General features: G+C 31.2%; 1 protein-coding gene across 2 annotated transcripts in view; it reads right to left on the bottom strand.

The window, feature by feature from the left end:
* Window positions 1-291: 291 nt before the first annotated feature.
* Window positions 292-17,936, bottom strand: part of LOC127879906 (trafficking regulator of GLUT4 1-like) — a 42,189-nt gene continuing 24,544 nt past the window's right edge. Inside the window, exons 1-5 of one of the 2 annotated variants that reach the window (XM_052427015.1) lie at window positions 10,149-10,270; window positions 6,900-6,932; window positions 1,278-1,399; window positions 1,020-1,154; window positions 292-883 (exon numbers count right to left, since the gene is read on the bottom strand). In XM_052427015.1, coding sequence (XP_052282975.1) covers window positions 743-883; window positions 1,020-1,154; window positions 1,278-1,399; window positions 6,900-6,932; window positions 10,149-10,164 — 447 coding nt within the window. In that variant the 5' untranslated portion in view covers window positions 10,165-10,270 and the 3' untranslated portion in view covers window positions 292-742. Of the gene's footprint in view, window positions 884-1,019; window positions 1,155-1,277; window positions 1,400-6,899; window positions 6,933-10,148; window positions 10,271-17,936 lie in introns of those variants that run through there. The other variant, XM_052427016.1, reaches the window with a different exon arrangement.

The following is a 17,936-nucleotide window of genomic DNA, read 5'->3' on the forward strand; positions in this document are numbered from 1 at the left end:
TGATACATGAACGAAGACATATATAACATAACGTTATCTTTCTTGCGGTTTTATAAGCGTTATCGCCATCACATAATCATCACCATGAACCTCAATTGTTATAATAAACATCACTAAACAACGTGTTCAATACATCTGACAAATTGGATATCAAAATGCGTCCCTATAGTTGATACAGCAGTACAACAAGGTATATTAAATGGTATATTTTTTTTAATGATTGCTTAATGAATTAACGTCGTGTAAAATACGAGGAATATATTTTCGGGAGTAAATAAAACAAACGTAACGAATAGGTTAAGTTTTATTTAGACGCATGAGATAAAAAAAGCGTCTTTACATTTAAGCTAAACCCGTACCTACTAAAATAGGCATTGGTGTGTCATCAGATAAACCACTTCCACAATAGTGTTATGCATATCGATAGTTATCAATTACATGAATGCATCGTGTAAAAGCTGATAGAATTTCATAACACGACACATATGGTATTTAATATTGTTTTATGATTACATATTAGGCAAGCAGGGTAGCCGTTTTTATCCAGAAATTAATCCGATAAGACAATTATGGTAAAATGAAAACACAAATATATAATTAAAAAGCTTAGTGCGCAATCAATAATTTGAAGGAAAATAAAGTAAGAAGTTGCAAACAGCAAAATATGAAGCAAAGACCATAATCTAGTTACGTGTCTTAATCAAGTACGAATTAGACGGCAATTTAGACATGTTCCATAGCTTCAAAGGATTCTTGCATATAGTAAGGCCGCGAGAATGATACAGGGAATGCCTACGATGACGCTTGCAATACTTAATCCAAGTGCAACATTCGTCCTCCACTTGGCATCATCGTAGTGACCAGTATCAACCATTGATTTTGCCTGCAGTGAAAGAACATTTTGAATTGCATTCAACTTAGATTTGCGTAAAATTAATCTTAGAAAAACATATTATCGATATTAAATCATGTACTAGTTATATAAGCATTCATCTCGGCCAGAATGGTTAATGCACTACCTGGATCGCATAGATGAGGGCCGCCAGTCCTAATGGCCAGAAACAGCAGAGGCAAGAAAAGAGTGCCAAATAAGTATAATCCGGCGGCCTCGGCTGCACCACGCACATCATCTCCTGGAGCGGCTGGTTCATCACCTGTAAACAGAATTTCGGTATTAACTGTTTTAAACATTTGTTTTAGAACATAATTTGCGTTGCAAAACAAATTGATACATCAAGTAATTTTAGGTATACTCGTATATTAGGTTGGAAACTTACCGCAACCGAACTTGAAGATTGGACCACACTTCCTACAGGTGCATAGTTCGGGGGATATTCCTGGTCATAGCGGTAACCTTCCTGACTCTGCGGGGTAACCGCCTCGTATGCAGGGGGCTCACCTTTATGTTTACAAAATAAAGAATTTTAAAACTGATAAATCAGTTTTATATCAGCATAAACGCGATATAATTGTTTCCATTACAGTGTTAATACATCAATCTTGTAATATGACAAAACATGTCATGTATTTTGTACACTGTGTAAAGGTAAATAATATCTTCGTTACCCTTAAACATAATTCGAATACAGATGCTAAAATGTGACCAACCAAAATAAATTGCACTTATTTGTACATGTTTGGATGTTCGAACTTTGTATTAATATGACAATAACATTTCCCCTTCCTTATTGTAGAATGCAATTGCTCACCTGTATACACCCAATTATTTTTGGGCAAAACGATATATTTTTGTTTTATTTACATAATGCACTAAAAACCTTATTCCTTTAAGAACCTATCAATCGACTGTAATACAGTGTGTAAATAAGAAGATTTAACGAATATAGTTTAGTATTCATATCTGTAATTATAATTCACCACGGAAACAATATGATACCATTTACAAATGACAGTATGAGAGAATTACTTGTATATTATACTTAAAAATATTTGCTGAAAAATATACTGTTTATAACAACAGCACAAACAATACCAACATTTATTTAGAAGTATAGCTTATACAAGCTCAGAGCCTACATTATATATACATTATACAATTTATAAGTAAAAGAAGACAGAAGTTGGAATGTAGTGTCATAAAATGGTTAAAATGGTAAGTTATGAAGGGAAAAAATAATTGCATCTACATGTAATATTACACTTCACCTCTATTTTTTTCTTTTTTATTTTCGTACAAGACATACGATTATAAGAATATGCACAATAATTTAGAGAAACAAACACGTTGGGACAAATAATGTAGATGGTTTGTCTGAATAACTACGATGTTACGAATCTGTTTTTTTAAACCATAACAATCGATTTATATCATAGTTTGTTTTTTATTATTGGTGAAGGTAGAGGGATAACACATTGATACAGATTATTAAAAACAAATTAATAACATGGAATATTGGAAATAAATGATTAAAAATAAATTATTTACGTGAAAATAAATTTGAGATTGTATGTTGAAGATTGTATTATTGACTGACTGTACTTGAAGTTAAAACATTCAACGAAATCAAGTAATGAACAGTTCTCTTATATTATTATACAATTGTTTTATTTATGACCTGACATATTATGAAATGAGAACACACTATGCGTACATGTTCTATGGGTTAATGTGCGTGACAACGTTTATCTATTCACAATCCTAGCATGCATGCGTGTGTATTTAACAAAAAAACTAATTATATCTAAGTCATGCCATAACAAATACGCTTGCACGTGTTTATACATCAAATACTGGTATTTCAAAATTAGCACACGTCTATGTAATTAAACCATCCTTAGTCACATAAATGTTGTTAAATGCGATTTGGCTTTATGTATAAAAATTCAAAAACCCGACTGAAATATAAAGATAACAAATTAAAACAAATCACAACTTAATTATTATATGATCATCTTTGGGTTGTGCCATCATAACTAATGCGAAAGCGATGACTATGGTTAATTTTAGAACTTTTTAATTTAATACAGTGAAAATCACGATAACTAAATTATTACCGGTACAATATAGAATTGAGATCCCGTCTGAAGTTATTTGCTTCGTAAAAAAAGTTCGCTGTACTTATAAGTTTTACTTTCGCTGGGCATTATTCTTGCTTATTAATTTATTGTGGGCCTTCTGCAATAGTACGGCTTTAAAACTTTGTGCGTAGTAGAATGGCATTCGTTTTCTTGTGTGTATCTAAAGCGTTCAAAGTGCAAAATTTACAACTACGTTTTTTTCGTTCCATTTAATGATACCGCACCCTTACTATTTCATGATTATCTCATGATAACGCCATTTAATAAGTGCGATTCTGTATTTGGCTGCATTTACATGATCTTAATATGATTCAGACGTAAAATGGTGTTAAAGTAGGCATAGAGAATACTAGGTTAGCGTTGAATACAGAGAAGTTTATATTGCGAGGCTTAGAACGCCGGGAGCGCGAGCCTTGGCGCCATCAACGCCGCTAAAAATGACTTTAAATGTTACGGTTCATAAAGAAGGCGAATAGCATTCGTAACGCCTATAGAAACTACTTGCACGCGTTGAAAATTTCCGTTTTAGACAATGGTTGTCTCCTAAAATGACACTCGAATACAATTATAAAAAAAATTTGTACATCTGTAACTATTCGTGTATATTTTGCAGAGAGAAACGCGCATTCAAGCAAGCGTTGGCTTGCGTGATCTGTTAAAGTGCACGAAAAGTCGAAAAATGTATTATTTTATTACTTTCATACACATGCAGTTCATGTCAAAAGTCATTCGAAAAGTGGAAAAAACGTATCTAAAAAAACATTATTCATAAATTTGTAACAATTTCATATTTGTAACGTATATGGTACTTTAAATAATTGACTTTAATTAGCATTGATTTTTCTATTATTATAATTTAATGGTCTTGTAATATAATGTTACTAGATCTATTTATTTTCCCATCAGAGTAGCAAATAATAGCTGTCCCAAGACTCGACTATTCTTCGTCTATAATTGTCTACATGTATGTATTCAAAAATATTAAGATCTAAGGGAGAAAATTGCGCAAAAAGATCAATCACGACTTATCTCTCCAAAACAGCGGAGCGCCCCTCGTTTTTCGTATACGGTTTTATCAATTCAAGAACGGTAAATGGAAACCGGCACTGTGTTTCAAATTTCATATATGGATTTTTGTATAATTAAAATTGAAACGAAATATGAATAGAGAAATAAGATTTTTGTTTTGTTTTTAGTACACCGAAAAACGATACAAAGAACTCAACGTTGTTTTTGTTTTTGTTTTTGTTTTTGTTCTGGTTATAAGAAAATCAGAATATGAACTAATATACGTTGATTTTTGTTTTTCGTTGTGTCTAATGCAAAATGAAAATGAAAAAGACGGTATATACACGGACCCGCGAAGCAGGTAAAATACTGCTGTGTTAAGAAAACACGTATAAACATCATTTATCGCAGGTGTGTATTTTAACACGTCAAACGAAACAAGTCATGCATAAATCACGATGCACCGGTAGAGGTTATGAATTGAATTAACTCCGTGAAATAATTAATTCTTTAACAGCTAAGAAAAACGGACTTTATATGTTAAGATAAGATTAATAGGATTGTATCAGCAAACATATTATATGCAAATGATTTGAATACACAATGGAACTCCTGAAGCGTTATTGGAAGAGAAATTCTTGTTCTTATCCATTCCTAAAAGACAGAAACCCAACTTAAAAAGATATAAAAAAAGTGGGATCACTGTCTTGGCAAGGTCGAAGCTAATCACAAGGGGATAAAACCGTTTTGTGAAGAACCGAACCCTACAATAACCCCACAGAATTGATCAGGGGTTTTACACGATCAAAATTAAATGTTCTAATACAGACACATGAATGCAATCATTAATGCCAGTACGTGACGCGTAAATCGAATTAGATTCTGATAAAAAAGAGCATATATGTTATAATGGGTTCCTAAATCTTCCTTGTATTAACACATAACACAAGAGTCATACACGATGAAAATCCTGTTGTTGAACTAGCATATTTTTTTATTTCAAATCAAATTGTCCTTGAACATTTGAAATTCATAAATACTTTTTTGAAAGTTATGAAATTGTTAAACCTCATATGTCGTGTATATTATGGATTAACAAAATTGAATAAAGCAAGCTAGACAGCACTTTTAAGGTGCGACGACATTATTATAAATATAGGATCTTGCATGAGTGGTCGTTTTGCAATGAATGTTTTAAACAAGTCATCTAAATTATTTAGATGACGAGTTAAATAAATTCAATACAAAATGACCACGAATCTAAGATTCTATTTATAACATGACCAACACATTTTCTTTTTATTTAATGCTCTTTCGCTGTTTATTCACATTGTAATAGAGTGTAACTGAAGAAATGCGCTGGAATAATGACGCCATTTCGTCACAAAAATGACGTCATTTCACAGTTATATAACTAGTGTTATAACACCCGTGTAATAAACAAAATTGAGCATTATGTTATTTCACTCCTGGAGCGTAGGTCATGTTATAATTAATTATATATTAGTATATACACTTATATATACTAGTGAAAAAGCTATCACAGTCGGGTGATGTTTAGCCATTGTGTATAACCTGTGGTCTAGTCAAGTCAAGGAAATCGTTTGAACAAAATAAAAATAGAAACAATATGAATTCCGGTCAAGTTACTTTATTCAATTTGATAATAATAAATATTATAACAAAACTACTACTACTACTACTACTACTACTACTACTACTTCTACTACTACTAAAACTACTACTACTACTACTACTACTACTACTACTACTACTGACAATAATAATAATAATAATAATAATACTAATAATAATAATATAGTAATAATAATATAGTAATAATAATAATAATGATAATACTAATAATGAAAATAATAATCATAATAATGAAAATAATAAAAATAATAATCATAATAATAACAAATATGAACTAAAGATAAACTTTACGTGTACAAAACCAAATCCGCTGTCTGAGATGAATAAGGTTGATGGGCCCGTTTCATAAACGATTTCTTCCGTAAGTATGCTTACCAACTTCCGAGCGTTTCATAAAAAAATTCTTACGCAACCATCTGCTACGAATGCGTAAGTTCCAATGTTAAAGTTGCAAATGGTCAAAGCTGTCGTAGCGTTGGCAAATATGGCCGCCTAAGCGAGTGAACCAATTCACACAATTTCCAAAATTAAAAAAAAAATTAAGTGCTAGTTTTCTGTAAAAGAAGCATGACTTTTCTCTTAAAAATGAAAAAGTCGGTTTATTTTTGTACATTTTAATGATTTATCTACATTATAGAGAGCACAGTTGTTTCCCTTGTTTGCAATTTCACGATGAGAAAAACAATGTCAACTGTAAAGGTCACAATATACTAAATAATCGTTTCATGTAGGCTGTACTCTCTAAAAAAATATCATAGTTGACTCGAATGCATTTTTTTACTCTTTAAACTATTGTTCGGGTTTTATCTTTCGGAGATAATGGTAGGGCATAAATAGGTGTTTACGACCGAATCACTGAAATATGCTAAACTTGAAGACTATAGTAAAGCCTTGCACTGAAAAAAATAACATTTCACTAAGAAACGGCAGCAAAAACAGTTGATTTTGATTCGTGTCTTTCTTGGAATGAACATGACCTATCTTTTTAATTGCATAATTCGGTTCCGCTAAGAATGACCTTTAAGAAAAGGTATGGTTATGGGGGTCTCTATGTGCAAAATGTTGCATTTATTTTCGCTCAAAGTTGTCGCTTTTACATTGAATTATATAGGGAAACTATTTAGTATATTATGACCTAAACACATTTTATTGTAACGTTTTTTTTAAATTTCCACTAACCATGAATAACCACTTACCATGCTTTGAATTACTCGATCTGCATTTTCTTTCTAAAACAGAAAAAAGGATCATTACAAAAGCGACTCTTATATAAAAGGTTTCCATTGAAGACACAGATTTCATAACATATTTTAATTAATATTGTAACTGGTACATGCTCAAGTTTGGTGCACCCTGATGATAAGCAGCCAAAAAAGTTTCAATCATGACTGACAGTGTTATTTCATACTAAATTAATTAAGGATGCATTACATTTTTGTGCTGGTTCTTTTATGTTCATTCTTTTTAAGAAATGTTGATGTGGAATCAATAAAGGGAGTTTCTGGGCCTCTTCTCAATGTAGACATAAAGCGCTACAGCTTGTCGGAGATTAAGATTGCCATGTACTTTTTTAATGAGAAAATCTGTGAATATTTCTTCTAATAATATAAATTAAAACCCAAAATATAAAGTAGGTACATGTTGAAATTTCATTTTAACAGTAAAAACTGAAACGATTGAAACTTATTTTTTTTTATTATAGTAATATTTGTATAAACTGTTTTTTTTAATAACAACAAAATATAAACCTGATTTATTAGATTTTTATTGCTATGTCTTACTATTACTAAAATGTGCTTATAAGATGTATCAATGCCAAAACATATCGCATATTATTTACCTCAAATAAGTGATGCATAAAATTGAGTGTTGGACCCATTCAATGTTTGGTTCTGTTGTAATGGTAATCAAATTAATAATATCAATAATACGGGTATGCTCACATCGTAAGGGTTTCAATATTTAAGGGACGTGTTCACAGTTTGATTCATTTTTAACTTATGATAGTAAAAGCCTTACATTGCTAAATTTAAACACAGACTAGAATTTTAGAAGCCAAAACAACAATAGAAAAATGTAATTCCCCGTGGGGGCGTTAAAATAACATTTCATTTGCCTTAACCACTCAACCATCCTGAATATTGAACATTCATTTTAAAATTCATATATCTGATCCATGTTATTTGACAGAATGTAATAGAAACAACAGGATAATTAAGAATTATTCAATCATTACTCTTTATGATTGTAATCATTACAAATGTTGATAACTCATAAGAAAGCTGTATTTTCAGTTTGAGTCTATATTATTACTAGCATTTTGCTCCTTCATTTACAGAATTATTTTATATTTTGTATATGTGACTAAAATTTGGAAAATAATCCTTTTGACAATCTCTGTACAATTCCCCTTGAACTGTATGCTTAGTTTTGTGAATGGAATGCATATCACCATTGCAAAAGTTAATCTTTTCAAACCTTCAATTGAAGTACGTAGACTGGTTAAACGTTCGTAAGATGCGTTAGAATTCTTAAGTTTGCGAACGTGTTTATGAAACGTTAGTAGGAATTTGCGTAAGAACGTTCGTACGTAAGAATCGCAGAATTCTTTCGAAAAAAACTTATGAATTGTTTATGAAACGTTCTATTTAATTAAAATAATTTACCTCTATTATTAGATAAAAACTAAGCAAAACGCTGAATCTTTGATGCACTATTTTTGTTACGAACAATATAATCTCATTGCATTTGGTATAACATCTTGTACATGGAATGTTTTATTTTAATTTAAAGGACGACTTTCATTATTCTAATGAACTTAACCAGGGAATAAAATATAAATTTATCCGCCATTGCAATATACGATTCAGAATCAATAATAACTAAAATACGATATAATACGGTATACTATTTAGTTCGTTTATGAACAATATGTATCAACATATCTATACATATCTACGAACAAACTATCGTATTAGACCCAAGTGCAAAAGAAATAGAAATAGAAATTAAATACAAAGTAGTTTGTCAAAATACGATGGTTATTAACAGATTCATTACTGATGTCACAAATTCCATCAGAAAACATTCAAGCATTTGATTATTTAAAAGAAAATCAAACGTTGAATATATTATAGTTTAATAAATTGTGTGTTCTCACCGAATTGTTGTGAATACATAATACGTACGTGCATGCCGTTTGAACACTGTTTAATTGTAATGCATGTCTATTTACATGATTGTATTTGTATCGTACCGATGCACTTTATTTTGGATTATTTATGTAAATACCCAAATTCAAGGTGTCGATGTTATAAACAAAGATAAACACTTTGAAATAACATATTTGCAAATTTACAACCGCGTCTAATTGTATTAACATGATAAATAAATAAACTTAAAGTAAACTATACATGTTAAACAAAACCTTCGGGCTCACAGAGTCATGTAATTGTGATTAATGATGATTATCAAATAAACTAAAAACTAAAAATAAATAATGCACGTCAAAACACAATGGTGACTTTTTTAATGGCATTTAGGATCAAATTATGTGTTAAGACATTTAAACAACCAGTTACTTATATAACTGATGATCTGATCTAGTATTCAGGTATTTCTTGTAGTCTATACCTTTCTTTTGTTAAAGTATTTTGTCCACTGGCTTCATGTTGTATGTTTTGACAATTAAACTAGTTCACACTTGTATATACACGTTTAGCTATTATATCGAATTGCATTCACGTAAAAAGATTCAAGATTCAATGTTTATTGCTATGTGGCCTCCGGCCATTGCAAGTGCAAATAGCATCGTATAGCCACTACATTTCAAAACACGAACAATGTATAAGCAAACATACATATGTAATGGTACAGCTATTTATAATTAACTGCTATTCAGTAACGCATTTCTTTTTTCAAAAGCATAATACAAGAACATATGAGTACCCCTCATCACCTTTTTTCACGGGAGCTTATGATTATATTAATTTCATTAATAGTAGCGGGTGTATAATACTTAATGGGTATATACCTTTCCCGGAGGTCTAAGTAATCAAAACATAAAAACAAACAAATTTAAAAATTCTGATATCCAATTAAGAATTTAATGTGACGACAAGACTCACTTTTTACGTGCTCAATGTAACGGAAAAATACACTTAATGTTGGCATCAGCAAGCCACTTTAATTGTAAAAACTATATAAGTTGAAGGACCAACGGGTTTCAGCACCATTTATTTTCATAACGAGTGGTTTAACACACAAATGAATTAAGCGTCAGAATGTAACGTTTATTTTCTTATGTAGAATCTACTCAAAGGGAACTGTACAAAACATAGAAATAGCATATGCTGTTTAGCTTCACAACTTTCAACAAATACTAAAACGTTAGTTTAATTGAATAATGATTTGATATATCTAACCAAATGTTATATAAGCATTACCTTTTGCGATTTCCATTTTATTCAAACAATGTCTATGGTTAAAGTTCAATCTTTAAATGTTCACTTCCAGTTTCACCTTAACTCCTCTCAGTTTAAATATTACCTGTCCTGTTCAACGAATGCGCTCACATTTAAACGCGTAATTCACACGTCACTTGCAACTCGCGGCAAAAGGAAACAAGTAAACAAGAACAAGTCTGAGCAATAGGTTTTCTTAATATCCGGGCCGTAGAGAGGGTTAAAAGCATTTTCATAAATTGCAGATTTATCGAATATGCATTTTGCAATTAATAATTAAAGAGCTAAAAATTGCCGGTCATAAAACAAGTATTTGTATTCCATGTTCTACGTAAAAGCCTCTATACGAGATATATTCTTTCAGTTTATTGTTAAACTGATTGTTTTCGCAAATCTTAATAATGGTTTTTGCAATTCTAAATAAGCAATCATAATCAATAAATAAGGTGTTATTTAACGTTACGTATCAAAGGGATTATCATTAATATATTAAAAAATTCATTATCAGTATAATCAACCTATAAACTCGAGATTTCATATAATACTAATAAGTTTTATAAGTATCGGAAGCGTTGTGCATTTTCTTATAATAAATGTCCTTAATGTATTTTTTAAATTTAATATAAGACTTACTATACATTATCAATTGAATAATAAAATCAAACGTATAATTAGCAAACCTTACCAGGGCGAATACGTTGTCTATTAAGATGTGTTAAATTTTATGGAAAACAAGCAACTGTCACTGATAGTTAAAGGGACCTGTTCACGGTTTGGTAAATTGACAAAATTGAAAAAAAAAACTGTTTCGGATTTGCAAAATAAAAGGATATCGCATTTATAAAATTTCACTTAATTCGTATCGTTTTAGTTTCAGTTAAGTTTTAACCGAGGAAATCAAAACTTCTATTAAGGCCATTAATCAATAAGAATTAGGAAAATTACATTTAGAATTGTTCAATATTTCATACAACAATTCAATGATATATGATCATGTCATAAACACCAATTCGTGTCAATGGAATTAAGTTTCCCCCAATCCGTTCTGTCAGATATGGTTTTAATTACTTACGTATACAACTTATAGAAAGGTACGACTCGTCTTCTTTAAAACGTATTTTAATATCACTATTTCATAACAAGGTCAAACTTAACTTTGTGTTTATGTTGGTTTGTATTGTGCTGTATTGTGCTGTTATGTACTGTTTGGGCAATCGGTCACTTGCCTTAAATAAAGGACCAACTAATTGTTTTTAATGAAAATTCAATACTGCTCCAGCAGCTGGAGTTTCACTTCTTTATATTGTAAAAGTAAATGTAGACGTATGTAAAAATCAAATAAGTAAATATCACAGTTACATTGTGCATGAGTCATTTTGTCCTCATTGGTGTAAACCCTGAATATTAAGGACGTATAACAGTATCTCGAGGAACAGATAATTAAATCAATTGAAGCGCGAAATTTTAATTTGTTTACGTACTTTCGGAACACAGGTTCAACCTGCTGTTTTGATCCAATCAAAGTATAGTGAATGATTGATCGTTGAAGGAGTAAACGGTATAGTAACATTCTTGTTGAGAATGACAGAAACCTACGAAACAAGGCGGTTAAAAAATAGCAGACAAAAAATATAGGCGACCCGGACGTAGGCTTGTTTAAACATCAATAAGATTCGTTGGCAAAGATTTGATTCAATTTGCATTTAATTTCTCATTTACTTTATGTTTAGCTGTAACGCGCATTTGTGCAAGGCGATAACGCGTTTTAACACTGTTTACCAATATTAAATCACATACGCGTATGAGTTATGTGAAAAGGACAGATTTGTCAGAAATAATAAACAAACAAATCACCATGATAAAACTCGGATTTACTTGCAAATGTGCAGCTTTTCAAGCGTCACGTCTAAATATAGCCGGACAATTTGAAGAGGCAGTAAATCTCTGTATATATGTAATGCCTTTGATAAGGTGTGTTTATATGTATTCATGCCTTAGGCAAAGCCTTTTCCGCTGAAATGTTAAAAATAACACTACCGGAGGCTTTTGAAGGATGCCTTAGCGAAGCATGATACGGAGATGAATGGGTTAGGACAACAGTTGCTGAAAGACTGATGGCATGTTAACTTAGGCCTAGGCCAATATAGCTCCAAGCTACAATGACCAGGGCAAAAAATGGTTATCAAACGAATGCTATGAGTATATCCTTTGGAGACCCCATAAACGAAAGCACGTTTCTATGCGTTAGTTTCACGTCTCACCATTTTGTTGATTCTTATGTTTCGTAAACCCATCCTAAACAGGGATAATGTGGACCGAAGAGCATTTATTGTGTATTCTCGATTCAATACCGAATAAATGAGAACTTTTTTGTATCAAACACTTAATTCAGATCCTTTATGCTGTACTGCATCATGCGCAAATCCGGTTACTGTTGGGGATGTTTACAGAAGCCCAACGCCAAAGTACCATCTGCGAGCCCTCACATTGCATCGGTAAGATGCACAAGGTACTTACTGAGCGAATCGATATGCTGAGCATTTCTCATTTGCACGACAATATATTTGTCTTAGCAAATTAACAAGGTGTTTTTCCAAGTTGACAAGACATTTGGAAAACTTTTATGCGGGCAGTTTTAACGTCTTCAATTGTGATCCAATAAAAATTGAAACAAAAACACCTACAATTAAATACGTAGCGTGTGATAATTGAGATGCAATAAACTTCGTAAGTGCATTTTGTAACAGAATAAATTAAAACAGATGTAATTTTTGTACTTTGAATAAACACATATAATTTAATAGATCATGTGTAATCATTTTGGCGTGTTGCAAAACATATCAATATCTAAAGAGTTGACATAAGCATTCACAGCCAGAGCCAGTTCCTACGAGCTCCGTTTACCCGTAGCCCTCTGCTAAGACTGGGTTCTGGATATTAACATATTAGTATTAATTAATCCCAGACGACGAAGTTTTTTTTTAAATTACAACAATGGCAATTTAATAAAAGACACACAATTAAAAGAGAACAATTTGGTAGACCTAATGAAATACAACTAAGCATCGATAAACACTAAACTTAAGTATAACAAGCACAAGTAAACTGTTCGATAATAAATAGTATTGTATTTGAAAGGGGATAACTGCGTCATTCCTATAATAAATATCATTAGGAGTTGTCCCATATGTTCTAAAAAAAATTACATAACCATTGAAATATTAAAGAGACTCAATTGATGTGTTTATATTTTATTCATGTAAACTTTAAACTGATAAACTTCCTTACATTTATGTGACGCATTCGGTCACAGCTCATCAGATACGCCTTGGTAGCAGAGTTAGGCATGCCTATATATAAATTTATTTTTGTTATGCTTGCTCAGTTTTCAATTAGAAGATTATATATTTCAAAGAAGCAGATTAACACGGTGTGATACGAACGTAAAACGAGGTAAACACTCAGAATTCGGATAAAAGAACAACAACAATAAAGTGCATAGCATTGATGCATCATATTACTTTCTAATTTAGTTAAGTTCAATATTCTAAAAAAAGACAGTGTGTTAGTATCGTCCAAAAATGTTTGTTTAAACGTTTTAATATCGGTTGGGGAAAACTTGTTTTCTTATGAACAAGAACAAATATGACAACCTGTATACTCTTAAGTAATTGACTTATGTTAACCTTAAATATCTGCGATATAAAGGTTAAGTTATATGTCACAGATTAAAAACTTTTGTAAAATACATGTCTTATAAATATTGTAAAGTTGGATGTTCGAAACAAAGTTTATTACTTTGATCACAAATTGTATATGGTTCGTTATATTACATAAGCGTCCTCCTAAAACGTCCTGTTATTAAACAACGTATATCAGTTTATATGCGACCCCAGGGCCACATGTAATCAACTAAACTAGGTTTAAACAATATGAGTTTAATGAAAAAATGGTGACAACTCAGCAATTTAAAGGTGGTGAGCAACAGAATTTATGTGAATTGACCTTGACCAAGGGGACATCGATCTCGCATGTGGATCATTTCCTGAAAACAGTTATGTCACACAGTCTGATAAAGGAGAACAATTGAAGAAAATTATTACGGAATACCTTAATGCATTGTGACATAATTGCTAAATATCGATTCTTTAAATCATTAAATTCAGGTTGTGATCTTGACCTTTCCACTAGAGTTATTTGTCTGACATTGTATTCAGGAACAGATGATTTAAAAAACCGTTTTAAACTTCATGGCTTTTGCTCATATGTAATTTGAGATACGTATTCTGATTGAAATTGAGATATATTATTGTTACAAGTGTAATAATCCCGCAACAATTTCACACCGTAAAAGATATACTTAGGTCTTAGAAAAGTTGAGAATACCAGTGACAATCAAACCAATAATTTTCTCAACATTTAATTACAATACAGCGATAACGATTCTAACGGTGAAAAACTGCCACTGAGCGACAATGAACTGTTACCGTCAACATAAGTACATCATATGTCCTCAAAAGAGACGAGCTTGTACAAACTGCAACCGTGATTTTATACAATTTAATTTGCATGAACACGAAATAAAAATTAAGCACGTCCATTAGTGCGAATTCTGTCACAGTTCACGAAATTGCAAACCGGATCCGTTTTTTTTATTAATTGTTCAAAACAAACATGTAATACCAAGAATTAACGATCATTCACTTACTAGTATGATAATATTTTCGCAATTATGAAAATATGTTTAATGTTGACAGACGATAACATCTTGCATCAAAACTTTTAATTTAAATCTCCTCAATGCAATTTATTTATACGAATTTATTCTTTGAATATGTTATGTTCGACCGTTTTTCAGGCCAATATGCAGAAATGTTATGCAGCGAGTATAGTATAATGTATGTTTTAAAGAACGTATGCTGGTGTGGTTATTATGGATGCTTTTAATAACGTTTTAAGTGGCAAAATACAACGCAGGCTGGCAAAACAACGACAACATTAAACGGCGCTAAATTAGATATTATTTTATTGGAATAAGGAATAGAGAACTAGGAAAAAGAAATCAACTTACCCTCCATGACTTGCTGATATAAATTTTATATTATATTGAATTGAAAGAAGACTGTTTTGTTTCTCATTTTGCGACATCTCCGTGTTGTGATGTTAGGCTGTACGCTGGTTGATTACACTTGCCACAAATAAATTGGTAATGTGTTGTGTCTCGTATGACACCTCGCATAAAATTAATTTTAAGTATCTGGCGACATGTTTATCGACACGACAGCGCTAATGTTGTTGTCGCATAAAACACACGTGTTCAGAGTCGTTAAGCAAGAAATTAAAATAAAATAGTTATAGGTGCTACATACTTATTTGTGTGATTCATGTATGGCTCTTACTGTTTGCTAATTGCATTCCTAAATAAAGTTGATGTTATATTTGTTAATTGTTTCTTTCTAAAAAAATCGGTAATTCAGTGCAAACCGCCCACGTTGTAGTCGACCATACGAACCACTCCTCTTCGCTAGTGGTAATAATAAGTTTCGTCAAATTGATAGCTACATAATAAGCAATATGACGTTCGCTGAGTGGGACACTTGGTAGTTAACTTCGTTTTAATCGCTTATACATTAGTGAATTAACCGAGTTTTATATAGTTTTTTAAATATTTTAATTAATTCGAAATGCAAACTATGATTTGAAATATTATTCGTTTTAACATTAATATTGCTTATGGCGTCTTAAGTCGCAATGCACAGACTACTAAACTAGAACAATTTATTCGCGTCTAATTTTTTTTAGAAAGTAAACACGCTTTTAAAATTATAGAATATTTGAAATTGAAACGCTAACGTAATTAAAGTAATATCAATGTTAACTTAAGTTAAAGCTAATGATCAGTAGAAATCATGTATAATGTAAACAATCGTAAACGTTATTAGTTATAGGTTATTCAAGCAATTAGTCAATGTATACAAAACGCGTTTCTTTTGCGCTTAAAATAAAAGTAAATTACACTGTTTACGGAAAACGTATTCTAAATGTAACTAATTTAAACATTAACAACAAAACACACTCTTTTTTAGGGGGGGGGGGGGGGAGGGGGTATTGTGGAAAGCAACAATTGGCTTATATCGCAATATTGCATTCACTATAAAAAAAAAACATAATTATAAACACAACTTAAACGCTGTTTATGATATTAGTTTTGGTCTTAGTTGTACAGCCAAGTTGTTTTCCTAGGTCAATGAGTTCACAAATCAACCATGACACGCGTGATATTCGACAGTTTATACAAAAACAAACGTCAAAGTAGTTCAAGGTTATATCCTGTTTTACTTACTAACGATATAAAAAGTAAAAGGCATTTCATTCAAACATTTTACTTGCAATACATCTATAGAAACTTTTATAATGTATTAGTATTGTTAACGTGTAGAGCAATATTTCCATCATGTACATACGCATGTTTGATGATCGAGGTAAACTTTTCCTCTGATTATTTTTAAGCCATTATGTTATATTTCCATGTGCATTATTTATGTTATGTATTCATAATAGTATTATTTTGTACATATAACGAGTAATATTTTCTTTTGTTTAAAAAATGCGTACATAGATGTTCGTCTTTGATTACCTTTTTGTTTTGTTTTTGTTTTTCATGACGTACTTTTCCACGAAGTGAACGAGAGCATAGCATCAATCAGTTCATCCTTGTTACATAAATTATGTTTGACTAATGACGTATACAACACATTTTGTATATAAGCTCGGTATTTTTTTGACAAAACCGACTTTCACTACTCAGAGTTGAAGAACAATGGTGTCAAGCAAAAAGATATTCGTTGTTTTAGTTGCGTTTTTATTCATTGACAATTGTGAGTATGAATTGTATTTGATTATTTGTTTATGTCTTTATATGTATGGTTATGGGAAGTTTTGCTTGTCCGGCAAACATATGCACGTGTATCATTCTTACGTTCTTTATGACCTTATTAGCTACTAGTCGCAAATATTCAGATGAAATGGTTACGTATTTGTTACATGTTTGTAATGCAAATGATTATTAGAAAGCTAAGTTCTGATTAACTTAATGAAACTAAAAGGTCAATATTGTGTTATTACATAAATTGTATTTGTCAGAGGAAATGCAATCAATCGCTTCAACCCTCCTCTTAATGAATATTGTAAAATAATTCCATGGTAGATCGTCAGTTAATGACCTATTTTCGCGTATTGATGTTCTTTATATTGCACAGATAATGTGTCATACCGGGAAAGGTTCTTGATCACAGATTTTCATATTCTTGGAAAATGACATTAAAATAATTTTCTAATAATTTTCTTATTTTGAAACAGTTTTAAAAATTATAACAGCAAGGACAAATGTATAATCAAAAATCTTCTTATCGTGGGGTTCTTACCCGCTTTATGTCGTAGAAAATGATAAAGCGTTACCACCACACCACGCTACATGTAAGTCATTTGAATATAGTCAACACGCTTTGACGGTAATGCCTATTTTGAAGAATTTTTTATTTAAAGCGTCACTAATCCTTCATTATTTTTTTCCGATTTCGATCAATAATAATATTTAACCAAACATATAAGTTAACGTTTTTTAGTAAGGAGTTTTGTTTTTCTTGCTTGAATATAATGCAAACATTCTCTTTTGAATTTATGACACATGTTTTAAACATTTATACATATGGCCAAACTGTGAACCGTTTTAAGCCACATCTCGAAAACCAAGATCTATGCATTTCCTTT

Source organism: Dreissena polymorpha, chromosome 4 (genome assembly GCF_020536995.1).
Source record: "Dreissena polymorpha isolate Duluth1 chromosome 4, UMN_Dpol_1.0, whole genome shotgun sequence".
NCBI classification, from domain to species: Eukaryota; Metazoa; Mollusca; class Bivalvia; order Myida; family Dreissenidae; genus Dreissena; species Dreissena polymorpha.